The 27256-nt window shown below is 41.0% G+C and overlaps 1 protein-coding gene across 1 annotated transcript; it reads left to right on the top strand.

Moving 5' to 3' along the window:
* The first annotated feature begins 3769 nt into the window (after positions 1 to 3769).
* Positions 3770 to 7602, top strand: MED10 (mediator complex subunit 10). The gene is made up of 4 exons (XM_082304100.1): positions 3770 to 3938; positions 4194 to 4277; positions 5489 to 5591; positions 6777 to 7602. Exons 1-4 carry the CDS (start codon positions 3811 to 3813, stop codon positions 6870 to 6872), a joined length of 411 nt encoding a protein of 136 aa, XP_082160226.1. The 5' UTR covers positions 3770 to 3810; the 3' UTR covers positions 6873 to 7602.
* The last annotated feature ends 19654 nt before the right edge of the window (positions 7603 to 27256 follow it).

Below are 27256 nucleotides of genomic sequence, written 5' to 3'. Positions count from 1 at the left end.
GCCCAGTTCCCTGTAGACCTCCTCTGGGAACGATTCTCCCCTGCAAGAATTAACTGCTTCCCCCTATCCTGCATTTCCCATCTGGCAATCAGTTCTTTATTCAGTCTAGGATTTCTCCCCTTATTCTATTGCTTTAGTTCCTTAAAAGACTTTGGTTAAGGATTTCACCAAAAGCTGATGGGAAATTCAAGTAGATTGTATCAATTAGATCACTCTTATCTACATGCTTGCTGACCCTTTGAAAAATTCATTAGAGTTTTACAAAACAGGATTTTCTTTTACGTAATCTGTGCTACTCTTCCCAAATGGGTCATATTGATCCACATGGCCTCTCATTCTATCCCTTATTACAAACCCTACTTAACTGCCCAGTGCAGATGTCCAGCTTACAATCCAGTAATTGCCCCCTCACTGTATGGAAATCAGGTAGGAGTGCACTATGGTTACTTACATCATGAACCACGAAATTTTCTTTCTAAATCTTTCTGTCTCTATGTACCTATTGATCGATTGAGTTATTTGTCACTCTTCCTTTCTTCCTTTCTCTCTTTCTCTGTCTCTCTCTTTCTTTCTTTTTCTCTCTTTCTCGCTTTCGCTTTCATTGGAACACAAGTTTCTTTGTTTTATTTTTTTTTCCCTGAACAGGAAAACACTGCCCAAGTTGGTGATCATAAGAAAAATTTAACAACTGGTAATATATTTATCGCAATTTTTAATCTTAAAAGCACTGTACACGTTTACCTAACGATATTCATTAATCTAACCTAATCAGCCTAGTAAATATAGATTTAAGATGAGCTGGATATCTCTACATTTGTTGTTCATATTCCATTATTTTTTTCTGTCAGATACTACCTGAGTTAGATGTGGGAATGAACAGCTATCAGATTTCAGTCATCACAAGCAAGCTAGAAGTCATATTTTCTCAGTTCCAACAAGCTAGAAGTCATGTTTGCTCAGTTCCAACAGCCAAAGGCTTTCCCACAAAGAGGAAGGAGAGTAAGTTTTAACAGTACCTCAAAGCCCGTTTTTGTTACTGAATTTAAAGCAAGTTATTCTGCTCTGTACTTCTGCTGAACGTGTTTGTCCATAAGCAAAAATGGATATAAAGCAACTCTTTTGTTTGAATCCCAACCTCTTGTGCCTGCAGAGCCACGTCTGACACAATTGCATGTATTTAGACTGTTCTTTCAAAATTCGGCCCCCCTGTTCCTCATATTCAGATCTATTCTGGTAAGCAGACCATATTCTACATTCTTCCTTCCAAAATATTATGAAAAGCTATTCTGTTCCTCAGACCAAGATCTCTCGTGTGATCAGTGCAAAGTACTTGTATTAAAATCTCCTAATCCCAGGACTTCTGCTGTCCAGAGAATGTTGTGACAGCTATGAAAACAGGATGGTCAGCAACTGCTGATCAATAAACAATAGATTTATTTTATCATGGGATGACAATACTTGTCAAGGCCTAGAACTGATTAATTGCTTTTTGCAGCCCGGGATTGTTTTTACAATTTCACATTTGCACAGTACTGTATTTTCCTTAATATTTAGTGCTCTTTTCAGTCACTTGCTTTTTAATTTTGGGTTAGCGTACTTAATCATATGAACTCCTGAATAGTGCTTTATATTTAGCAAAGACCCACCTTTCTGCTACTGAACTAGCATGATAACCCAGAACAGAAACTGACCATTAGAGGGTTTTTTACATTTTTGTTGTTGTCATTTATATCATAAATGGAAAAAAAAAACTAATAAACAGATACATCTAAGAAATTAAGAATTTCTGCTCTTGATGGTTCTCATTGTGGAACAGAAATGGTCGCAAGTTGTAGCTACAAATGCATAAAATACATTAAATCTGTTGATTATCATATCTACGTTAGCTTTGTTCTTATTTCAAATATTCATTCAAATCATTCATTGTGAATCAAAGCATCAGATTCTTATCTGCTGTAAACTGACAGCAAATTCCTTTTAAGTCAATGGTACTTTGGCAGACACGAAGGGCTGCCTTTTAGTTTTAATTGACATTACTGGACTGATCTTCTCAGATTCAACTGAAAACAGACATACTGGAAATAAGCTATTTATAAAACATACAGTTATTGTGATGTGCCACAAGAATTTTAACATGTCAGATAATCCTCCCACAGGGAAAATGGTAGCTATTTAATATAGGCTGATATTTTGCCATTCCCCAGGTAACTCCATTGTGTTTTTTACTATCAAGTGAACTTCTGTCTGCTACCGCTTCTGTTTCTTACAGAGTTTAGAAAAACACTCATTATTAGTAGATATAAGACAGCTGGGGAAGATAATGAGCCCTTATTGGATTATCAGTCACCGGTTCCTCCACTTCTTTTTGTGTGGTATGCCAAACCCTGTCTTCCCATTGCTCAAGCAATACCTGATTTCCGCACAAAGTATAACAGCCGCAGGCACTGAACGGACCCCACTGCCAAATATATCCTAGCCGCTGGGGTCCAGGCTTTTTGGAGGCTCTGATCCTTGTGGATCAGAAAGCAGCAGCTTGGGGCTGTGGACAGCGAGGCAAGGAATTTAACGAGGGATTTGATGGGATGCAGTGAAGTGATAGGACGGTCACAGGCAGCCCCGCCGAACAGTAAAGGGCAGCACGGGAAAAAGCATGAAGCCGCCTTTTTGAAAAGCTTTCCAGAAGGGAGTGGGCTCTGCACTGCAATTGGATCAGGACCGGAGCTCAACCTCTGGTACGGGGTGGGGGTGGTGAGCGAACTGGAGCCAGGCACAGGTTTTGAATGGGTCTGAAAACGAGGAACGATTTTACCTCTGTGCGACACAGGAAGGGGAACCACTCAAAAGCAGAGAGGCTCCAAATGACGGTGTAAAAATATAAGCAATGTGCTAATATTTGTTGAGGACAGAGAAAAGGATAATTGACGGAAAAACAATGAGAGTCAATTATAGCAATTTTATAGGAGTGGGCTGGCAGGAAAGGCTATGTCTCTAAGAAGTCAAGCAGAGAGACACTTCAAGATCTAGATGCAGCAGTCCGTGTCTGGCAGGCCATAGCGAGTAGTAGCGAGTTTTCAAGTCCCACCATTTTGAAAGAGGTGCTGGCAATTTTTTCAAAGGCGTTATTAATCACATTGTGTGCTTCCCGCCCCGCTGGGATCTACTGAAAGATTCCTAGAGATGTTCTATGGTGACAAAAGAAAGGAGAGCAGTGCCGAGGGCTACTGAATGATCCATATTGTCAAACTCCAATTATCTGGCATTTATAAAAGTTGCTAATTATAATTTAGCATCGATTACCTTCAGGGTAAAAAATATTTCTCGTTATTCACGATCACGTCTTTGACCGATCCAGCGTGCCCAAAGCAACCACTGACTTGTGAAACTTTGCGTTTACAGATCTTATTTTTCCCTTGAACTCGTTTTCCGTCTGCCGCACCACCGGCGAGCTGAGCGTCCTTCCATCGCCCCAGACGCGCCATGAAATTACGCCGTCAGGAACGATGCGCTGCGCTTCAGCTGAAGGCGGGCGGGCCAAAATTCTCATATTGCCCTGTGGGGCTTTTTTTTGTATTTAGCACTTGCAGATGCCGAATTTGCCCTGCTTCCCCCCGCCCCCCCCCTCCCGCCTCGAACCGACCCCGCTCCCGCCGCGGCCGCGGCGGGAGCGGGGTCGGTTCGAGGCGGGAGGGGGCGTGGCTTGATCCTGAGGGGGCGTGGAATTGGGGCGGGGCCAAAAGCCACCGCTCCGCCTCCTCTCCTTCCGCGCATGCGCGAGTGGCCGGAAGTGGGGCGGGGGGCGAGGCGGCCGTTATGGCGATGGCGGAGAAGTTCGACTCCCTGGAGGAGCACCTGGAGAAGTTCGTGGAGAACATCCGGCAGCTCGGCATTATCGTCAGCGATTTCCAACCCAGCAGCCAGACCGGTCTCAACCAGAAACTGTGAGGGGAACGCCGCTCCGATACCCTTCTTCCTTGCCGGGCCGCGAGGGGGGCCTTGCCGCCCTCTCCTCACCCCCAGCCTGGTGCCTCAGGGCACCGGAGGCCCTGGCCGTCGGGTCTGTCACCCTTCAGAAACATGGGAGGAGCGGCAGGGGGTTTCGCCGGGGTCTCCCTCGCTGGGTTTCGTGTCGCTGGCCTTGCAACCGGGGCAGTACGCTCCTGTGTGGCTAAAACCGACCTGTTTTCTTTTTGCAGGAATTTCATGGTGACGGGCTTGCAGGATATCGACAAATGCCGGCAGCAGCTTCACGATATCAGCGTGCCCTTGGAAGTTTTTGAGTAAGTAACTTTGTACCTGGGAGGGAGGGGTGCTGTAGTTGGTGCGATTTGAGGTAGCGCGTCTTTGCAGCGTGGATATTTTTCCCTGAGGACTACTTGTTTCTTAAACTCCATCTTCTGCATGCCTCGCGAGAGTGTGTGCGGGCAGAAGAAGGTGAGAAGTACCTTTAGCCTGTGAGAAGGCAGAAGGGTAAGAGAAGTAATAAATTACACACCTACATTCGAATAATTTTTTCTTTTTTTTTTTTTTATTTATATTGACTTTACATATGTAGGCAGTAATACAGATTCTGCCAAATCTAGTGATTTAGTAAGTAAGCTTTCATTTTGGAAATACACTTTTACACTAGGTTAGAACCAGGATTTAAAGTTGCAGGTGAAAATAAATTAGGCCAGTACTTAGGTGTTTATATTCACTAGCGGCAATCTTCTTTTTGGCAGAGAATTAGAACATTAAAAGCAAAGTCATGAATGTAGAGGGAGAGCTATACAAGACAGCTTTTACGATATAGCTGACAAGTTAATTTACTAGTGTTTCTTCTGAGTCCAGATGTCACTGGTTTGCTATATTCTGGTGTATTACTGGCTATACAGGACTTTTTTCAGTTGGGCTTTCACTCTATCTGTAAATCTATGATGGCAACCTTAAATGTTCTGTTTTCTTTATTCAGTCGTGGAATTTCCCTTAGTCAGGCACTTACACTGCAAAGCAAAAATACACTTACAGGTTTGCTGATACAGGTGTGTTAATTTTTACTCTTTACTATGGTATGTACACTTCCGCCTCATCCTTGTATTGCCGGGTGCCCTATTCCTATGTGCTTATTGCTCACCATGTATTAACTAAGTTACTTGATGGTTAGTGCCCTTTCAGTTGCTTGGAAAAGGACCGTCTTTCTTCATTCATGTGTACTTATTGCCTGTGAGGAGCCAGGTAGTTATATTTTTTGTTTGCTTTTAATACTTTTCTCAAAGCTCCAGGCTTTCTGGAAACAAAGATTTAAAACAGTGTACCAAGACAGCTGTTTGCTGGTCACGGCCTAGTCCTCCTTGAGCTGTCTTTTGAAAAAGGCCGAGTTAAACTTTGTTACTACTATTATCTGAAATGTGCCTTTTAAAGAACACAAATACAGCAAGGTGAATAATTCTGTACCTTGGAGAACATTCTAGTAGGAATACAATCGTTTAGGTAGTATCTTTTCTATTTTCAGATACATAGATCAAGGCCGCAACCCTCAGCTTTACACTAAAGAGTGTCTGGAGCGAGCTTTGGCTAAAAATGAGCAAGTAAAAGGAAAAATTGACACAATGAAGGTAAACCAGAAGTAATGAAAGTACTAATGTAATAATGTATTTGATAAGTTTTTACTTTTCTGTAAATATGTGGGGGTTTTTCACTTGTGCAGTTGTTAAATTCCCTTATTAGGTGATTTGTATTAGGAATTGCTCTGCATCCGTGTATCTTAATTCATGCTAATGCAGCCTGTTCTGGAAAGTAAACTTGTAATTCACCCCACAGTTGGAGATGCAGATGTTGCTATGATTTTATTTTGGTTAAACTTGTATGTAGCATTACAAATCTTGTTGTTGTTGTTGTCATTTTGAATACTAGTGAGTACTTCACACTGTTACAGATCTGTAACTGTGATGTGTGTAAATTTAGAAATAAGCAAAACAGAAGGGGTATTTTTCCAGTCTTGAATAGGTGTTAGAGTATTAAAATGTCAAACGTGCTATATAAGCATGAGTTAATCTTTATAAAATTACTTAAAATGTATGCCAGTGTTTAGGGTTTTCTGAACTTGTACTTTCACCTGGTATGAACCTAAGCATTCTGCTGTAGTGTTTAACCGCTGTAGTTACTGCTAAAAAATACAATCAGAAAAGGAAGTTTAGCGATATTTGAGAACGGGCTCTGTGTTTTAGAACGTTCTTTGGCTGAACTTAAAATTAGTGTGGAGGATGGCAATTTGTGCTGCAGAATGCAGAGCTATCTCCATATGTTCTAAGCTGCTCTTTCTTCTGATGTGCTCTGTGCTTGTAAAAGCTGTAGGAAGAATTATGTATTTTTAAGCCAGGTGTGAGTTCCTTTTTGGAGGTGGAGGGGATTCCATATCAAATCAAGAGGACATGTCCTTTATCAGCTTTTCTTTATGAAGTCAGACAGATATTGATGCACCAGAGTTTACCAGAGAGATCCAACTATTCTGTATTTCTTAGGTGAAAATGCTAGTTAATTTATGGGAAATTAAAAGCATTTCAGTTTGCCTGGTGCTTTCCTAGCAGATTTCACTTAAGCATTTTCTGTGAATTTTGTAAACGTAACTTCCTGTGTTTGTGTGTGTGGTTTTGAGGGTTTTTTTGGATACCATTCTCCTAGGTCACTGAAATGTAGAACTGTGTTGTATACAAACATTTGTGTTCATCAGATAACACTGATTGATGAAATCTAAATAAACTGTGCAGATGATGTATATATATATTTTTTTCTCTCTCCAGAAATTTAAAAGCCTGTTAATTCAAGAACTCACAAAGGTGTTCCCAGAAGACATGGCAAAGTACAAAGCTATTCGAGGAGAAGATCCTCCTCCTTAAGTTGGCCTTTGGTAGCTCTAAAAATGTCAATTCTGTAAACTGACGCCACTCTATAAAAATATTGTTTGGAGAGAGGGGGAATCCAAGCCTTCATAACAACTGTGCTAAAAATGGCAGTGATGGACTGTAAAGGAGCTTGATGATTGCTGATGGTCCTGGTCTGAACCTACTGAATCTTCCTGAAGACTTTTACTCAGAGGTTGCAGTTGAAACTTCCTGTGGCGATCTATTCTTTTTCTGAAAGGTTTTGGAGATATAATTGCCTGCATGTCATGAATACATAGCATTTCCCACAAAGTGCGTTTCCAGAGCAGAAAATCATGATTTTTGTCTTCTGAAAAGTGTGCTCCAGGATTGTGGGCTCATCTGTTTTTTAGAGGAATGTATTTCTTATACTTGATTATTTTTTCGTTTGTAAACAGCTTCTTTTTTTTAATTACAGTACAAACAATTGACTGCTTTCATCTTGCCAAATTCTACTGAACAGGAGCCTGTCAAGGGCTGCAGTTCTTGTGTCTCATAATGAATTACAGCCGAGAAAACCTTCAGATATTCTTGTTTTGGTCTGTGAGCTGCAGTGCAGATGGCTGAGGACATAGAAAGTGAGCATATTTGGGGACCTGCTCCTCGACGATGTTAGTATTTTGTATAGTATTTAATGTAAGCTTTTGTTTAATTCTATTCATTTTCTGTAAGCAGGTTGTTGAATAAAAATTTAAATTCTAACGTTTTTCTGTTGTATGCTGCTCTTTGGAGAATGAACTGAAAGATGTGAAAAATAGCATATTCCTCAGTCTCACAGTGATAGAAGTAAAATGTGTATCAGTACTTGGCTGTTAAAAGTTTATATCTGAAGATAATGTCAACTTGGTGTGTTGGTTTTGTGGGGAAAGCTTCCCTTTTAGTACCTGAAGCAGGAGATTTTGGGGATCAGCGATTGTCACCTGAAGCGTTTCTGATGAGCTGTGGGCTCATCTGTGAGATCTGTAACTGTTCATCCGTAAGGTAGTCCCACCATGAAAGAGCACCTTGGGCTCCCTGCCCAGGGGTGTAGTGCGTGCGCAGCAGACCGGTTTTACAGTGGAAGGAAAGGGACCTCTCTTAATCCTGGGAATTTGTGAAACTTGAGCCGTTTGTGCTTACATTTGTCCTTCCAGGTGTAACTTGACTTTTTTTGCACCAGCAAATGAATTTATTGTTTTGTTAACTTTCTTGTAGTTGCTAAACTTAGTGGTTTGGGGCAGGAGCACGCTTGCTTTTCCTTGTATTTGCTCCACCACTAATCACTCTTTTTCCCTTCACAACTTTACTAACTTGGCAGAAAACAGCGATAAAGAAAAAGCGCACCGTCTTTTGTGTTTTGCTCTGCCTGGGTTGCCCCAGGTCCCTAGGAGCTGTTGAAGCCAGGCTTGCGACTGGCCAGTGGGATGTAGGCAGGGCACGAGCAAAGAAGGTAAGAGTGTTTTTTCGGGTGTGTATCATGTGGTGGGAAGCAGAGGTTGAGAGCAAAAACATTGGCGGGAAGCGGAGATTGAGAGCAAAAACATCGGCAGCAAGCAGGTGAAACTGTGTTTGAGTGGTAGTCGAGCGAGAACGTTTATGGGACGAGAGGCCAGTAGATACTGGTCTGGATACTGGAGTGTTCTGGCTCTTAGCGCCGACACCAGTTTGTGTGTCAGACTTGGTGGAGTAACACACTTGAAACCTGGTGCTTCCAGGAAGCCTTATTTTTCTATCTATCTACCTCTCATTCCAAAATATATTACTCTGGTTGTGCAAATTATCTTATTACTTTTTTTTAAATATTAATTTATTAGATAGTCCTCGCCATTTGGATTTTTTGGATCTGTAAACTTTACAGGGTGAATCCCCTAATGCCTTAGAGCATCCTTGGTAGCTCTAATTCTTGTAACACCAACTTAGGAAAAATGAAAGCATTCTAAAAACCAAATGAAAACAAACACATAGGGTTCCTCCGCAGAGGAAGCTGGCATTTTGTTTGAACGCGGACAGACCGCCCGGGGCAGCCCTGGCGCAGGCTGACCAGACAGGTGGCAGAGTCTCCAGCCATCCTGGGAGGTTTTAAGGCTGGCCTGGACCGGGCCCGGAGCAGCCTGACCTCACCTGGCAGCTGGCTCTGCTTGGAGCGGGAGCCGGGCCAGGTGAAGTCTAGAGGCTTTTTCCAATCAGTATGATTCAAATAAGAGTTTGTAAGTATGAAGAGGATAAAGAGTAGGGGCTAAAATTGCTGAAAGAGAAATTTGGATTAGGCGTTATAAAACAATCTTATTGTGAGGCTAGCAAAGCAATGGTATAGTTTTCTTGCTGAGTTTCCATGAGAACATTCATGAGACATTTGCATAGTTGATCCTGTCTTAAAGCAGAGGGAGAAACAAGATGACTTCTTGAGGTCCCTTCCAGCCCTTTTTTGATCATAGGATTTTGCCGTTCAGAAAAAAAAAATCCATATGGATTAGCGTAAAGTATTTCTTGAAAAGAGAGCAGGGATGGAGAGCAAGGGCAAGAGGCAGTGGGCCTGAGTTGTAATGAAGGAAATGTGATGGACAGAAGGAAAGTTCTTTACTCCGAGACTGGTTTAGCACTGGAACGGGTGCTCAGAGTGGCTGCAGAATTGCTGCCCTCAGACATTTTCCCATCTTCCCTGTGCAAATCCCTGAGCAATCAGATACGGCTTAAAAGTTAGCCCTTCTTGGGGCTGGCAGCAGAACTAGGTAACCTGCAGAGGTCCCTTCCAAACAATTTTTTTTCTATTTTCTATGATTCTATTATCTTACCTCATCACAGTGAAAGGTTTTTGACTACTCAGTCTCAACACTAATTTTTTTTTTTTTTTTTTTTGTTGCAGTACGCTGCAGATGATAGTAAGTATTTAACCAGTGCAGGGACTTTTGCTTTTATGTAGTGCAAATTGTTATTAGCACCCATGCTGTCGGTGAAGTACTGAAGAGATGCTGCAAGAAGCTTTTTCATTTCCTTTTCAAGGCACTGGGTTGTGAGCATAAATGGTGTTAAAGATGTTTGGGATCAGAAATAGCTTAAAGTATACGCAGAGTCAGGTTTACTTTGAAACAAAGGTGAGGCCTCTGGAGGAACCGAACTCTTGAGGTAATTCTGTCTGTGTAGTGCATCTTCTCTATTTGTTTCTGAGCATTTCTAATGCATTTAGTGGGCATCTCTGTACCTGTTTCCAATTCCTCGCACTAACGATGATTTCCCTGTGGGTAACTTTAGAGACATTAACATTGTTACATAAGAGTAAGGTTTTTCAACCAGGAGAGACCTTATCTTTTTGATTCTTTAATAAAAAAAAAAAAATCAAATACTTAGTTTTACATTCTGCTTTGTCCTTTGATTCAACTCCTTTGCTGTGATGCCGTTCAAAAAACTTTCAGCTTATAATTTTTGGTTTAAACACCATATTCTAAAATGCAGTCCTCATTTTCAAATTAGTTTTTACACATATGGTTACTCTGAATTTTGAGCCTAGTGTATTAATTTATAACAGCAGCACACAATGTTTGGCTGGTACTGTGAAAATACTACCGCAGGATTTACATCCTAGATGTTGTGTGGAGCCTAGCGTCACATATGTCTCCATCAGTTTATAGGCTGACCAGCTCTGTGTTGATCAGCTCAGAGCTAATGAGCTTTATATGGTATGGCTTTTTTGTAATGTGTTCTTTCCATATCTATATTTCATGCTATATATTCTGTAGAAACTAATAATGGATTAGTAGAGCTTATAATGTATGGATTTACTCCTACTGCTGATAGGAGAAGAAGGCGTGAGAAGGAAAGGGACACTCTCACAGATTCGCTGGAAAGAGGATTTGTTCTTTGAATACAAAAACACTGAACAGAATTCAAAATTTAACTTTCTGAATATTAAATATTTTCGTGTGTGCTGAAAATTTCCTTAAGAGAAAAAAAACCCCCAAGTTTTGCATGTTGTTTCAACGCGCTACAGCTGCCCTCTGCCTGCTGTGCAGCCGAATCGTTTCTCCACAACCCTGCTACTTTCCACCTCTTAAGAGCACCGGCAGGGTAGGGCCAGATGAGATTTTTTTTGGCAGAGGATGGTGCAAGAGAGAGTCTGCTCATAGAATCTGTGAATTTTTTATGCTTCGGTGGGTTTAGTGTGGGAAGCCCTTGAAATGAGTTGAATTGTCCAGGAAGCGTCCTTTCTGTCTCGGCTACAGCCTTCACGTCGCTCTGCAGGAATACCCATGTGCCCTTGCGTTAGGCAGCCTCCCGGGCCTTGTGGAAAAGCCTGTTCGTTTTGCTACCGTTGCAACCCCATCATCTTTCTATAAATGCTGTACCAAGGACTCGGAGTAAATCTACGCATTTGGTTTGTTTGTGAAGCATCGTTCCATTTTGGCCATGTTTTGCTGATATTGGCACCACGTTCTGGATTTGATTGTGCCAGCTGCATAACGCCCCGGCAAGGCCTCGTGCGTTCTCTCTTCTCGCTGTTTTTAATGCTGTTACTGCAACATTATTAAAGTAGTTGAGTAAGTAAGTTGATTTTTGCAGAATAAACAGGAGTGGCAGAGGATTCTAACAAATAACAACTCTCATGCTTCCAAAACCAAAATCACAGTAGCCTCTAGGGTCTATTTTATAAAAACACAACAGGAATTTTTATTTTTAAATTTTACTCTATTGTTATCCCAATTAACAAAGATTCTTCTGTTCTGAATTCCATTATTTAACAATTTTTTTTAATGGTATAAAGGGTAATATTTTCCACAGGTTGTGCGTTGCCCTCTGTGTCTTGCTTTTCTCCTGCATCCCGTAAGAATTGTTACCCGATTGTATTTAGTGGGCATTAATGAAGAGTATTTTGCCAAAACAATATATTCTTTTCTTTCCACCTTTTGTGATGAATGAGTGGACCTTTTTAAAAAATTGTTTTGTACCTTTTGGCCAGTGCATCTTTAACTGCTTGTAGCTGTAGAAGCGTACCTGCTTCTGGCTTCTCCATGGGTTATGAGACCTACCTCCACAAGCTCCTCTTCTGTGAGGGAGGGTAAGCAAGGGAGACGGAGCGAGATGTAGCTGGGCTCCCGCAAGCACGTGGGTACGCTTTCTGTGGCACGTAGTCGGGGCCTCTCCAGAATGACGCCCAGGTCTGACAGGCTGGCTCTGGGGCAGGTCAGCCCTGGCCAGCTCCTCTTCGGTGGCCCTGGTCAGCCCTAACCTTTGGTGGAAAATAAGGGCTGCTTTTTCCCACGCGGTTTCTGCAGCCAGGCTCAAACTGAGTTGTGGCTGTCAGCAGCCAGCTGAGCCCCCCACAGCAGCCTCAGCCACAGCCGAGCAATTGTGTCCTATCTCCCCTCGCCCCTAAAACAGCTCTAAAGTGATGAACAAATCGTCAGGGTGCTGGAGCAGGGTTGTGGCCATGGTGGGCCATACAGGGAGCGACACAGTCAGAGGCTGTTGGTGAGAGCCAGGGTATTGTAACTGCTGAACAGCTAACGCCTGCTGGATAAGTCCCTGAGTAGGCAGTGACGATTAGCTGCATCTGGTTGATAAATCACCATATCCCCACCCCATCCCCACTGAAGGGTTTGGGGAGCTGGGGAGCCGGCATCACTCTGGGTGCGGGAGATGTTAAGAAGGCTGCAGGTCTGCGGTCTGCCTCTGCATGCTGGCCATGCTAAATCCCACAGGATTTAGAGGTCAGCCTGAAGCAGTGGGGGAGCCGTGGGGGGGCAAGTACCTCCACAGCTGCAGGGCCCTAAAAATGTGAGAGGTGTGCGTGATATAAGTGTATAATTTGTTATTGTTGTTAGTTAATAAAATTGGCCACAATGAAGATGGTTACCCCCATAATGTCAAAGTCCAGGCTTGCTGATGCGAAGGAGGTTCCACGCTTCCTTGGCTCAAAGAGAGGTGATTTACAGACAATGCATGGACCGTATACTTCCCCTGGATATCTAGGTGGTCACGGTAAACCCTGTGACTGGGATAGTTAGTGGAGATGGAGGATTAGGGAATAATATTCCTTCTAGGTGACAACATTGTGGGATCCCAGCAGCGTGTGTTTTGTGGGGAGTCTGTCTGTGTGAGAAAACATCTTTTTTGGCTTGGGGGATATATACATCAGGAATAATAATTACAAAAACAAACAAACAGGAAAAAAAATGCTAAACCATCAAGTTTCACATTCTGCTCAGCTCCGGTTCTAAATTTGTGACACTTCCTATTATTTTATGCTTGCTTCACTTACTCTTTCTAGGCTAGCTGTGCAAAATATTGCTATTGTTGCAACTGCCCCAAACAGTCTATATTTATAGCATAATACGGAAGAGAGGTAACTGTTGTAATTTACGTGTGTTTTAGGGAAGAAAAGGTACCCAGAATAAGTGCATTTGAGTTTATAGCGTAGAATGAGAATTGCTAGAAACTATGGTGTTTTCCATTTCCAGTGGCATATGGAAAATCTAACCTAATTTTTCTCTAGTTTGTTAACTGGTTCTCTGAAAAGGACCACATGTATGAATTACACTGATGTATGCTCTGGTTAGGTGATAACCTTCAAGACATTTGTTAAAGGAGAGTGTTACATCTTTGCTCTTTCCCATTCCGTTACCTGGTGGTTGGAGGTGATCTGGAGTTTTATTTAAAAATAACATCAAAAAAACATCAGCCGGGCAACAAAGCATTTAAAATAATTAAAAGGCAATACAAATGTATCTAAAAGAAATGTATGAAAGCCTATGAGCATTCAGAATTTCAAGTGTATCCTTGAATTTTAGTAAGCTTTTGGAAATAATAGGGAATACGTAATTACAGGTAAGTGCTTATTTTTTAAGCCATTATTCTTACTATATACACTATGAAATGAAGAGATATTAGATAATACTGCTGGGCACACGCTTCTTTAAGATGAAGAGGGTGTTCCTATACTCCATTTAGGATAAACAAAGACAGTATAAAATTCTCTTGCTTGGGCTTGAAAAGAACCTGATCACGAAGGTGCAAAGGATTTTACTGCAACCTGTTAAGGTTCAGCATCCTCCCTCTGGAAGTAGAAGCAGTTGGGTGCCCAGCCTTCCCCCATCCCCGAAACCTCGTTTTGCTTAAGCCTCCCTGTGTAGAGTGCCTAATGTAAAGCTCTGAAGTCTAACAGGTAAAGACACCCCTGTTACAGGAGTTACCTGCTGCAGCTGATCAGCTGTTTGTCTGTCTGTCTAACCCATAGCTCTTGCTAGGTATTTGCATGCCGATCAAGGCACTTTGGTTTTTAGCCAGTTCTCAGAGTGAGATGAAGCGCCAGTGCGCCTGAAGCAATCCGTTACTCTCATGCCATTTAGAAGAGAGTTTCTTGATGTAAAAAACCATTCTAGGCAGAGCAGTTTGGTTTTCATTGATTCACCTTTCTAATCCAGTTGGTTGATAAAGTACTGCTAAGTGGTGGTAATGCATTGATGATTTCCCAAATATTTTATATTGTGATGTTTTTATAAATCACTTTCTTTGATGAATGCAGTTCCCAAGTGATTGAAAGTGCTTATTGTATGATTCCAATAAAGTTATCCCAGATAACTGATTACCCTGTAATCTCATCTTTGACTCTCCTGTGATCATAGAAATAGAGAAGGTAAACCATCTAATCTATTTCTTTTTGCCCTGAGTGATCTTTGAGATTTTTAACTAGATCAGTTAGAAACGGCTAACTCAATTTGCAGTTTTACTGAAACCTCTCTAAATCACTGTATTTAAAAGGTAAATTATATAAACAAAGACTTAAAAAATGTGTAAGAAATGTTCCAAATACTGAGCCTAACAGCAAGTTAATAAAAGAAAAGTATTGCTGCCAAGAATATTTCTGGATTCTCAGGTTTCAACACAAAGTCATTTCTTACTGTACTATGATTAATAGCTGTAGCGTTTCTGGGCAGTTGCCAGATGTCCTTCCAGCTCCGCAGAGCACAGAGTCAAGGTGACACGAGTATCTGCCCTGCTCTGAGAACACTGTGTTTGCTGCATGTACTTCAATTACTTCCATATGCTTACGATCCTTCTGTATATTTTCTTAATTAAAATAATGGAGGAGCACACATTGCAAGATACTTCTGTAACAGCTCTGTTAATACTCTTGATTCAAATCAGGAATCTGTACTTTCTGTATTGTGACATATTTCATACTGAGAACTAGATTGTATTTAGTCTCAACGAGGCGTAATGCAGACAGTAAAAAAGAAACATCTTTCTGCACAGTATGAAAATTTTCAAAACAATTCCTTCTCTTCTCCTGAAAGAAAAGTCCCTTTATGCGCTAAGAAATAGCACATAATATTCCCATTCCTAAAGATCTGACTTGAATCTAATTTACTTGGTATTTGTAATTTGGTCGTTATATTAAAAAAACTTCTCCAAATATTCCTCAAAGGAAGACAAAGCTAGTTTTAGATATAATCTGGGAAAAGGCGATTTGAAATTATTGTCATGTTGCATTATTTAACAAGTTACTTTGTGGGAATCTGGGCCATATTTATATCACTTCTGCTGCAAAAATAGCATTTACTCTTCATGTTAATTGTTGATATTCATAAACTTTTATTTGGAATGTTGCTAAGTATTCAAAATTCCTGTGATTTTATAGATGTAATGATATATACCAAGCCACTTCTGTACTGTCATGGGAATTTTCAGTCCCCGTCAGTACACAAAAAGAAGCTTATAATTGTCTGTCACTGAAATCACTGCTAGGTGCCATTTTTGCAGGGAGAATGTTTTACCCATAGGCACCTTAGAAACAGAGTGCTGAAGTAAGAGGTTATCATTTAAATATATATGAAATTCCATCTTCAAGCTTATTATTTGTTTCAAAGTATTATTACCCTTTAAATAACAGATTATTATCTATTACGTTATTAGATTTGACCAATACTTTTTTAAGAGATTCTCTTGTATGGTCAAAGCCCAAGACCCAAGAATTTTCAGCAGACAAAAATGGCTTTGAATAGATCTCTTATCAAACGTGAGATGTTACTTGGTCTAAGACTATTTAATATAATTTCTGGTCATCACGTATTAGGTTGCAATACTTAAATGAATAATTGAATAGGCATCTGGTACTCAATAAAACAAAAGATGGATTCAGTGATACAACAAATCTTATTTAAGAGAAGTATGTTAAAAATAATCAACAAAATCTCTTCTTTCAGAGCTCCTCTTTCAAATTAAGAAACTTGAAAAACTTTCAAATCAAGAAATGTTTTCAGAGTACAATAGGCATAAATTATGTGACAGCTTTTTTTATTGCTCTTTACTCAGCCTGGGAATTTCTTGTCTTATGCCACACATTGCAGAAGACGCATAGCTTCATAGATGCATTTTTTCCTTGGACAGAAATTCTGCTTTTATGTAAATGAACTTCCTGAGGTTGCTCAGCGTACGTGTAAGCTCTGTCATCTCTAGAGGCTGATAGTCATGGTTGCAGAGCATTAAGCCTGCAAGAAAAATCTAATTTGCTGCTCAGCAATGAAGCTCTATTTTGATCAAGTGGAAAGGAAAGAACCATTTTGATTACATGCTGGAACTCACTGAGATTATGCTGAAAGCAAAAGAAAAGAAGCAATTAGTAAAAGCACTTCTCTTGTTTATTGGGCTCCAAATTTTACAAACAAATCAGTTGCAAAGCTTATCATGGAAATATTGCTGTTACCTTTATTATTATTTGAGGAACACAAGCAGCCTGAAGAAACACGATAGACGTGTGAAGAAAGGATTCCCAGGCAGAGAAAATTGTGACTCCGAACAATGTCACAGTTACGCAGGTGCCTCCGTGTGCTCCCCTCGCCTCCACTGATTTAGTACACAGGGACATCCTCATCCCAATGTATATTACCTTCGAGCTTTATAAGTCTTTATAAGTTTTTTATAAGTTTGGTTGTTTTTTTTTTTTCCCCCTCCATGAATTTGTTGGGCTGCACTTTGAACCCCTTTAAACTTTAACATCTATAAAATCTCATGGTGAGGAGTTCCACAGCTCATATTTGCATTATGTGAAGAAGTGTCTGCTTCCATTTGTTTCGAATCAGCCATCCACTAATTTAATTCTTAGTTCTTGTACTAGAAGACATAGGGAGCAGGCATCTCCTGTCTCTCCTGTTCACATCACCTGTGGTTATAGAGAATACTATAATATGGCCCCCCCAATCATCTTTTTTCCAGGCTGAAGGCTACTTTGTTTAGCTGCTCCTTATTCAGAAGCTGTTTTGTACTTCAGATCATACTCGCCACTCTTCTCTGAGCTGTTTCCAATTTTCATTTCTGTCTTTTTAAAACCCGAGATTCTTTAAGATTCTTTAAGAAGGGCGTCGGGGAATCCAAACAGAGTTTATCTGTGCATCACTGATGTCCAAAAACTCACATACACCTTTAGAGAACTCCAATAGCCTTCCCTGTACATAGGTAAAGCCTTCCCTGCACCAAAAGCTATGTTAACTTTTCTCTAATACATACTTTCCCTGATATATAATCATACTTTTGCTATTCCGGGATGATTAAAAAGTTCGTTATCATTTCAGGTTTAAAAATGTAGTTGGGCAAGTTAGATTCCTGTCCTACAAAGATTTCTGCACACACTTTATTTATCCAGAACCATGCCGTTTAAGGAAAAGAGAGCATACACAGTTTTTAAACAAACATTTGCATAAAGTATATGCCAGCTCAGAGTTCAAACATCCAATATTTTTTCAGAGGATGTAATTATCTTTTGTCAAAATCGATAGTGTGTTTTAAAATCCTTTTTTATACATGATGGCAAAGACAACAAGGAGTGTTTTCTTCTTCTTCTTTGCTGCATCAGGTACGTGTGCTTTTTAAGAGTAAATATTAAACGGAGTGATATAAAGACATCCTCCTTTGCCCAGAGATCCTCCAGCACAAAATCACACTGCTTTGTTTAAGTCCTCTTACCACTGGTATAAAATTAAGCTTACTTTGAAAACAGCTCAACAGACTAAGTTTTAATATTGTATCATATTAACTCACCCCTGTAAACCACCTGGGAACTAGATCAAATGCATTTTGAAAAGGACAGAAAAAGGAATGTCTATCTCACAGCTTTGGCATTTCTTTTTCTTATCTATACTGCACTCTGGGGCTGTTCAAGTAAACACAGACACATGTAAACGAATATGTAAAAGTTCAAAATGGTATGGCCTGTGGTTGTACAAGCATTCATTTGAATAACCTCAGATGCATGTTAGCAATTATATGTAAATACATATAAAATGGTATTTAAATATACAGGTATGCAGTCATCCAACTGCACACAACCAGCAACTCTGCATCTTTCAGATTCTGATGAATTAATCACCATACTGCACTGTACATCCTATACTGTACTGAAATTTTGTCATGTAAGAACCTGGGAGCCTTTTTTTGAACTATAATTCTATATTTTATAACTTATGTTTTTATAAGTGAATATATATACTTTGTGCAGAATATTGCACATTCATCAGAAAGCTCTGGTCATATGGTAGCTCCATTAGCTGTAACAGCTGCCGCCTTTAGTCAGTGCTTTAACAATTTCATACAGCTTAAAGCTACAGCACAAGGGAGCTATTAAAAACTGAAGTGAATTATAACAATTCTGCTAGTCTGTTTTCTGCAGGTGATCTGGCGCACTGAAGAGCTAGAAAACTGCAGAACGCTTCCCATACAATTTTGTCCGGTTATCAGTAGAGTAAGAGGGGGTTGAAGACAGTCCTAATAATCAAATACATAGTTAATTGGATATGTATACCCTTCAAAGAAGGCATCCACAAGACTCGTCAATAATTATAAATTGCTGCAAATTACTGGAGCTGATTTATGTTCTGGGCATAGCTACAGAAAAAAGTATTGCACAGGCAGCAGTATTTTGGGAGAGGTGATATTAATTTGCAGGACAGGCAAAAAGGTTGCTTTGATCCGTTTTTATAGCAGTTGTCTTTGCAACAGTTCTGAGGCAACACCAGAAAGGGCAGGAAGAATTAACAATATTCTCCCATTCCTCCATTGGTCTGAATTGACTCTATACGGTTGAATAAAAATCTTGTTTAATTTTGCAGCTTTTGCAATAACTGTAGAGCCCAGGGACCTGAGTGCAGGCATTGGTTTACTGCCTGTTTTTCGTTTAGGCGCACTGCCCAGCGAATTGCTTGCTAATTTCAAAGGACCAATGTGTCTTAAAGGAAGATGCTGCCCTATCGCTGTGGAGAGAATAGGCAAATAGATTGGATTTTTTATACAGCTGTAGCTCTTATACAACACCAGCATTTAGTTTTATTGTAACTAAGATAAAAAATTACAAAACCAGAGTGACTACAAACATTAAACCAAAAGAGTTAGAAAGAAGACAAAGGAGCTTTAAAAAATGCTTATATCTAAGGCCAGAAGAGACTAGAGCATCCTACCAGCCTTAGTACATTCCTGTGAAATTTTTAATATTGGAAACCATAAAGTTTCACTCAGGCATTCTTAGACTAAGTTACAAAACTTGAGCTAGGTTAAAACATTTCACTACAAATCAGGCAAAGTCCAAAAGCAGGTGTTAGGTACAGTGGTTCTGATATAACTTGAAAACAAAACCTTACGACTCCCGAATTTATGAGCAAGCTGTATCAGATATGTACCTGATCTGAGCTACCAAAGCAATGATTCACCGTATCCAATGTTTTCTCTCTGCAAGCGACTGATCCACGTTGCTAAAGGAAGACAGGAACAAAGCCAAAACCCTAACAGAAGAAGTCTTGTTAATGGCATGCTGGGAACAGCCTGTGAGGGACAGAAGTCCATCCTGATGTCCTTGTCAACATGCCGGGTAAACACCATCAGCTGCAACATATTCTGCTTGCAGATATGCCCACGTAAAGGCAAGGTGCTGTGTGCAGGTACGTCAGGCTGCGCGTTAACTGCGGGGCCCCGTCGTGCTTTTAAGGTCCTGTGGTCCCGTCTGCAGGCACGTGTTCCCACAGCGTCCCTACCCTCTACCAGGAAGAGGCCCTGGTGTGGTCTGAGCCTACCATATATACACCCTGTACAGTTTTTTAAGAGTAAAAGTCTCCTTGGTGCTCATCTATGTGAAGGAGCATTTTAAAACTGGATCCTACTGCATAAATAAACTACCAGCCCACTGTCATCAAGAAAATAACAGGAGTGAGGGTGGAGCATCTCCAAAGAGCAGTGCAAATACTGATTTTCACAATATTCCTGTGGCAAGTGTGGTTCAAATTGCAGATTTATAAAGTGAATCAGAAACATAAACATAGGCCACAGGTGGAGGAAATGTAGGAAGCAGGCTCCAGCTGCCTCCATACCTATTCCTTAGGTAGACTAGAAATGCTTTACTTGTACAGCACAGATAATCAAAAAACATGCCAGCCTTAAACAGAAAAAGCACTGAACTGATCAAGACGATAAAATATTTTGAAGCAGCATTAGCTTGCAGAGCTGCTCAAATCCATTTCATTCAGGCTGTGTTAAAATGAATTTTAATGCATTTTAGCAAGTGTGTCAAAAGCACTCTGAGGGTAGAAGTCCACTGATAGAAACCACTCACCAGACCCAGCGTCAACGGTTTTGCAGCCTGGTTTGTAAAAACAACTTTTGTCTATTTAGCAAGATGACCCAGCAACCAATTTTCTAGAGCCCTTGCAATTGCTTACCATGAAAATTACATGTTGCATTCAAGAAAGGGTAAACACCAGAAGAACCTTTGTGCATTTGCTCCACTTTCTGCTGAGCAGCTTTGGCCGCAGCTTTCTGCGCATCGTATCTCATTTACAAGGTGACCCAGAACACAAACCCTTTTAATTAGCCTGAAAATCCAACCTGCTTTATATACATGCCTGTCAGCCCCCTTGCCTTCTGCTGCCCTTCGTTGCTATGGCAGCGCTCTCCCAACAAAGGAGGATATCTTGCAGGAGGAGGAAAGCATAGCCAAGATGCTCAGAGCTTTTGCATGTGGCCAGATAAATATTCATGATGCAACTCTGTGCTTAAGAGCTGCTCTTTGAATAAGTTCTAGGGCTATTGTTCACCCTCAAATAACACCCAGAAGATACTTTTCCCTATTAAAAAAAATAAACAAATCCCCAGGTAGGCTGCAAATGTTAAATCACCTTCCTTCCCCAAAGAGCAGTTGGAAGTGCCAAGTGAGGGGATTGCTGTACAAAGAAAAATGAATCAGGTGCTTGACCAGTGTTAATTGATCTGTTGAGATCTGTAAAACCTCTCCAGTTTTCACTAGTTGACAATTATAATTTGGCCCATGGTATTGATGGTACAATCAAAAGCAGAATAATTTTAACTGATGAGAAATTATGTAATTGTCTCTGTACTGCTATCAAGTACGTGGTACAAAATTATTATATGGTACAAATAACAAAAGGACATAAATAGATACTTACATCTGCAAGTGTATTAAGCTGTTGATGTTTTAAATAATTTCCCCTCTTATCCTGTGTGGCTTTCTCTATGGCATCTTTCTTCATGTCACTGAATTCTTTTGTTTATCTTGAGGTGGCAGAACAACCTTCAAAACGTCTGAACATACTTTGTCATCTATTCCAGAGCTACAAACTGGGAATTGTAAATGATTTTAATATGTCATCATTTAAAATAGTATTCGGGGATGGTTCCAACAGCATTTTTTGAAATAGTTAACATCTATGCTGACCAGGACTTATTTTAGCTCATAAATCTCATAAGCATCAAACAAGATGCTGTGCCTTCAGCAGAACACTGATTACTATAATACATCTTTCTGTCATATCCTGACAGATGCAGATACAAAAGAAGAACTGGAGTGACAGAGATCAGCTTCAGGTTTGGTGACATTAAAACATCTCAAGGAAAGGGGAAAAACTGAGGAAAGGCAGCTGCTTCTATCTGGGTATCTGAATTTGGATTAAGGATTTTATATTTCTTAACTAGTGTATGAAAATGTTAGTGACAGGCTACTGTAAAGCACAAAAGGAGTGAGAGGTACTATATCACTACGAAGTCAATTTTGGTTTCCTCTAAATAATACAGAGTAGACTGTAATTCATTCTTTAAATGACAAATTTACTTAATCTTGAAATGAATAAGTATTACATAGTTGCTTAGCAACTCAGACAATACTAACATCCTTGGCCAGGTGGTACTGAGTTCCTTTTCTGAATTTCTGACAGTATCTTTCAATACGTTTAAAGCTCTATAATAGCTTCCCTGCCTCTTATGCTTTAAATCCAAGACTGTCCCCTTTTGTTTCTCTGCACAAGAGAGAGCCTTGACCTAGGGGAAGTGATTCCATAGAATTGAAAGCTGTCATGTATTTTACATATCTCTATGTCCCTATAGTCTCTTAGAATCATTCATGGGGAAATGCAGCTGAATTCTGTTTTCATTAATTAATTTGGTCAATTTTCATTGACTTTTTTACCTGGCCTTTGTCCTGAACCAGACACATTGCTGATGTGAATGGGCTAGGGAAAGGGGACTTCCTATGGTACAGGAGCAAACTTCCCTTTCAGCTGTGTTCCAGGAAGACGTGAAGCCACTTGGAGTGAGCCCGGTGGAGGGCCACCGAGATGGTCATGTGGCTGGGGCTGGCCAGAGGGATGGATCTGGCTTACCCTGGGGAAGAAAAGGCTAAGAAGGAATCTAACTGCTGTCTTAGAGTAACTAAAACTGGGTTATACAGAACATTGCACCAGACTCTGGTCGGATGTATACAGTGAAACGACAAGAGGAAACTTTTCCAGCAGCAAGGTGCAACAGGAGAAATGCCAGTGACATGTAAGGAAGGAATTCTTCCATGGTGAGAGTAGTTAAACACTGAAACAGGTTGCCCAAAGAGATAGTGAATTTCTTTCCTTGGCAATTCTCGAGACTCATCTGGATGACCTCCAGAAGTCCTTTCCAACTGGGTTTTCTGTGATTCCATGCAAGGGGTACATTATTTGTATTTTTCTGATTCCTGCACTGGGACACATTATGGGTTACATTCCCCACTGAAATATGTGGGGAGATGACTATGCCCCATCCTGAGGCTTAGATAACACAACAGATCATGAGAAAATACCATAGCAAGAGAAATTGCCAAACATAACAAATAGCAGAGTGAACAGCTGGCAAACATTATGGTTTAACACCACGAGAAATGGCTGGATTTCACAGTTGGTTATGGGGAACTATGCAAGAGAAGGACAAGCTCCACAGGTAACTAGAGGGGAATATTGGGGACCTTTTGGAGAGTGCAAACTTGGAAGGAAAACAGCGTCCAGATTACCATATCAGTAACACCACGCAAGGCCTAGACGCCTTGGTAACAGTAGGTAACCGAGAGGCCTAGGTAACAGTATCGGAAACATCAAATGTGCTTATGGACATAACAAAACTGGGAGCAATGGGGAAAAAGTAACTAGAGTGTGTTGTTTATTTGGGAGGCGACAAGAGTGGAAAAAGAGAAGGAACAAGATGGGTAGGGGGAAATGTAAGCATGGGAAAATGGAGGGAAGTAGGGATAAAGGAGGACAGTCATCTAGCAAGCTGCTGGTTGATACGGTTGTCTGGTCGAGCCCTGCACCAACACCTGCAGTCTCTCTTATCTTCTTACTAAATCCTATTCTTAACTATTTTTTCCGGTGTAATCTCACTCTCTAGCCTGTGCTTGTATGAAGAGGTCTAAGTGTCAGCAATCAGAGAAGGGGCCGTGGGTCTTAAAGGCCCCTAGTGCCAACAACTGGATAGCACGGTATGCAGACATCGCCGAGCTAATTTCAGCCCCGTGTGCATACATGTATGCGCATGCATGTATGTATAATTCCCTTCAAGCTGGACTAGCTGGCAAGCAGAAGACCCATGTCTGGTAAGACTGAAGGCCTGAGCTGACGACTGGGTAAGGGACCCCCAGTCCAAGTGTGAGTATCAGGCAGGCTTAGAGCCTGCGCTGAGGTCTGAGGGATTTGTGAATGTGCTGTGCTTGTGAGCCTAGAGAGTGAAGGTGCACGTATTCTTGCATTGGTGAACTTTAAGCCTGATAAACTGGAGGACCCAGCTACCTGTATTTACATTTATGTGAGCGCTGTTCTGTTCGTGCAGGTGCCAGTAAAGGTGCCGTTTGGTCTACATCAATCTATGGGGCTGGCCCTGTCAGTGCTGTGCATATTTCACGTGTGTGCGTGTACCTGTGTGTCTGCAGCACATGGTCAGTCTCACTACTTCCACAAACAGAAGAGCATCAGCCACAGCCATTATACTGGGACAGAAGAAACCTCCCCGGCTTTGGCGGGGAGGGGAATCTCCTGTGTCCCAGAAACTACTGGATTCCTCAACTCCCTTAATAATCCCTATTTTGGGTCATGTAATACCCACAAATTAAGGTAAAAGTGAGGCTGGTGTTCAGGGCTGTGGCTCCAGAGAGGCACACACCTTCCATCTCTGATGGAGCCCATCTCCCTGACAGCTGGTTTTTGGCTCCGTTAGCTCATCTGGCATGAGGGAGTCCCAGGTTTTGGAGGGAAGCCCAGCCCTGCACGAGGAAACACAAGTCACCGGCTCTGTGATCAGGGAAATGAGATTAGGGCTGGGGCTGCAAGTGTGAAGTGGAAGACTTGGCAGACCTTCTTCTGGGATGAGCCGTTAGCTGATACCTGGTAGTTACAATACTCCTTAGTCCCTCCTCATTCCAGATTGAGTAACTAGCTGCAGCGGGAACAGGACTTTCAAGGGCTGGAGATGAAGTGTTTTGCACTGTTAGATAACATGATTCTTTTAACCTTGACATCTTCTGATCCAGACATCATAGTATGTATTACTAGCAAACAACAGAAAATCAAGAAAAGGGCTGAGGGAAAGAATTATGCAGTAACAAGTTGTTTGCTTATTCTTCTCCAAATTGCTTAGCTTCCATGGAGATAAGCATATCACAGATAGCAACAGGAGCTACTGTTTTTCCTGCACATGCCATTCTCTAGCACTGTGAACATTTATTAAGCTTTAAAAATAAAGTATCTTAGGAGAGATTGAATTTAGGAATTCTGAACCTCAGATCTGCAAACTCTATTGCCTTTAAACAGAAAAGGAAAACTTCAAAAAGCACAAGACTTGAGACCAAGGGCTGTCTTTCCATATTTGAGGTTTTGAAATGAAGCTTGGAGAACGGGAATCTTCTCTGTGTGTTGCTATAATAATTTATTTTATGGGTTTTGTTCTGTGTTTTATTTTATTCTATTTCAGTAAGGTTTAAGCAGCTGAGCAAAAAAGGGGAGGTAGTGTCAAATTAATAACATTTTATTTGATATTTGATTCTTCTTTCCATAGGGAACTCTTCCAGAAGGAGAATATCTACGCTTGACATCTCTGGTCTGGTTCTCCAGCTGGGATGAGTACATCTGCATGTGCAGACTGCTATTCTTGTTTGAATTAGCACCTCCAAAAGGCTTAATAGGAATATGCTTCTTTTGGAGACTGGACCTAGCATGGCTTCATAAAACCACAGACCCCTTATTCCCTGCATGCTCTCTGTTCCCTATAGATAAGAGTGCAGAAAGCCCAGTGCCTTGAGACCCTCTCCAGCTCATAACAAATGTTGAGGCTTTAAGCCTTTCTCCCATAAAGTCTGTCTTGACTTCACCCAGGCTGGAGAAAAATATCTAACCTGCAGTCAAGATTTGTAACTTTGAGTTGCCTCTGGCCAGTTTTGCTTAGGAAATACAAAACTACTTCTGGGGTGCATAGGACCTACTCTAGCTTGCCTTGTCTTCTTGAGAAAATCTGAACACCCTGCCAAATCAATACTATACTATCAGGATAGCAGCTACTCTGAGAGCAGGGGAAAGTTAGATTATAGCTAACATCTGACAGCAGTGCTCCACTTCATACTGAAGTAGAAGCTGATGAACTGCTGAACTGAGCACTCATCAGTTGAGAAAGACACTATGTTTGACTAGTGCTGCAGTTTATGCAGAGTTTATCACTCTCCTGTGATAAAGGACATGCAAGGATTTGTAACAGAAATATACAGATTGAGATGATGGCATGAACAGAAACAGATTTATGTGAAACCACCACAAGAAACACTAGAGCACAGGTTGGAAGAATGGCATGCATCAATAGCCAATGGCATATGTGACAGCAATAAAATCGGTAGCAACTAAGGAAGGTGCTGCTTGCACTAAGACAAGAGTACAAGTGACTCATCAGCAGAAGACCTGCACTCTGACAGCAGGAGGATGGCAGCACAGTTATAGCACATGGGTTGTGCCTTTCATCATCCTGGTATTCCAATAGGAAGACAGACTGCAGCCACAAGACACCCAAAATGAAGAAATAAAAGAAAATGGGCAGCCACCTTGCCTAACATTTTTTGGAGGCTACTGTAAGCAAGCTACTGAGGCAAAAGATTATGCTTCAATAACTGGTGACTCCTGAAGGGTACAGAATAACTGCCCTGAAGCAGTTAATTGTCACCAGCAAAGAAATTCAGAAGACATAGTGAGGGCTCAATAGCTGACACCTCTCATCCTCCATGTTACGCACAAGTGACCCATCCCAAACTACTAATACACATGTCTTGATGTTTATATGAGTAAAACTGAGGAAAGAATGATTGGAAGGGTGGAGAATAAGTTTTGTTTAAAATACATATCACCTTTCATTCTCATAAGGTCTTGTATTGATTTTCATTACCTTAATTTGAAATGGTTCCAGTCCTTGTTTTGTGAATATATCACTGTCATATTAGGTATTCAGCAGCTTTGAGGCAAGTGCTCTAAAAATTAAGCTATAGTTGTAAATCTCTGGCTCAATAACCAATAATTATTCCACACAAAGTAGGATAGGTTGAGATGCTGAGGGCTTTTCACCCCAGAATACCTTGCATCAAGACTGTTCCACCAATTTTTTTTAGGAGGGCTGAGATCTGGCAAACTAAAGGAAAGTGAATATGCAAAGGGTTGGATTGAGGGGGCAAGGAATGAGCATTGGTACTCCAGTTATATTTCCTCTACTCTTCCTGCAAAAGTCTAAAATGATCTCTGGTCCTTCCCTCACTCGCATTTAGCACGCCCTGTGCAGTGCTCGGTGCAGAGAAAGTCTTCTGCTGTCAGCAGGAAACTTGCTGGCTGCTTGCAGTCCAAATTAGCCCATGAGCTGCCACTTGAGAAGCTGCCATATAGTTTTGTGTCAAGAATGTTCAAAAAGCGCTTTAGATGCAGATTTCCACAGGCCGAGAAACACCATCACTGCAGCACTGTCTCTGACGTCAACCTCAGGGTTCTTCTATAAAACAGATTATAGCAGTGCTTTCTCTACTCACTGTGTTCTCCTTCCTCCTCAGCTCCTGTCTATGTACTAGGTGAGACCATCCT

Source organism: Platalea leucorodia (genome assembly GCF_965183815.1).
Source record: "Platalea leucorodia genome assembly, chromosome: 1".
NCBI lineage: Eukaryota > Metazoa > Chordata > Aves > Pelecaniformes > Threskiornithidae > Platalea > Platalea leucorodia.
Note: the sequence above shows the minus strand (reverse complement) of the source record. Positions and strands in the feature narration are given on the sequence as shown.

What these genes read in the sequence shown, in the direction of transcription:
- MED10 (XM_082304100.1), top strand. Translation starts at nt 3,811, where the DNA reads ATGGCGATGGCGGAGAAGTTCGACTCCCTGGAGGAGCACCTGGAGAAG. An exon ending in ACCGGTCTCAACCAGAAACT is followed by an intron (nt 3,939 to 4,193) that starts GTGAGGGGAACG and finishes TTCTTTTTGCAG; the next exon opens with GAATTTCATGGTGACGGGCT. An exon ending in GAAAAATTGACACAATGAAG is followed by an intron (nt 5,592 to 6,776) that starts GTAAACCAGAAG and finishes TTCTCTCTCCAG; the next exon opens with AAATTTAAAAGCCTGTTAAT.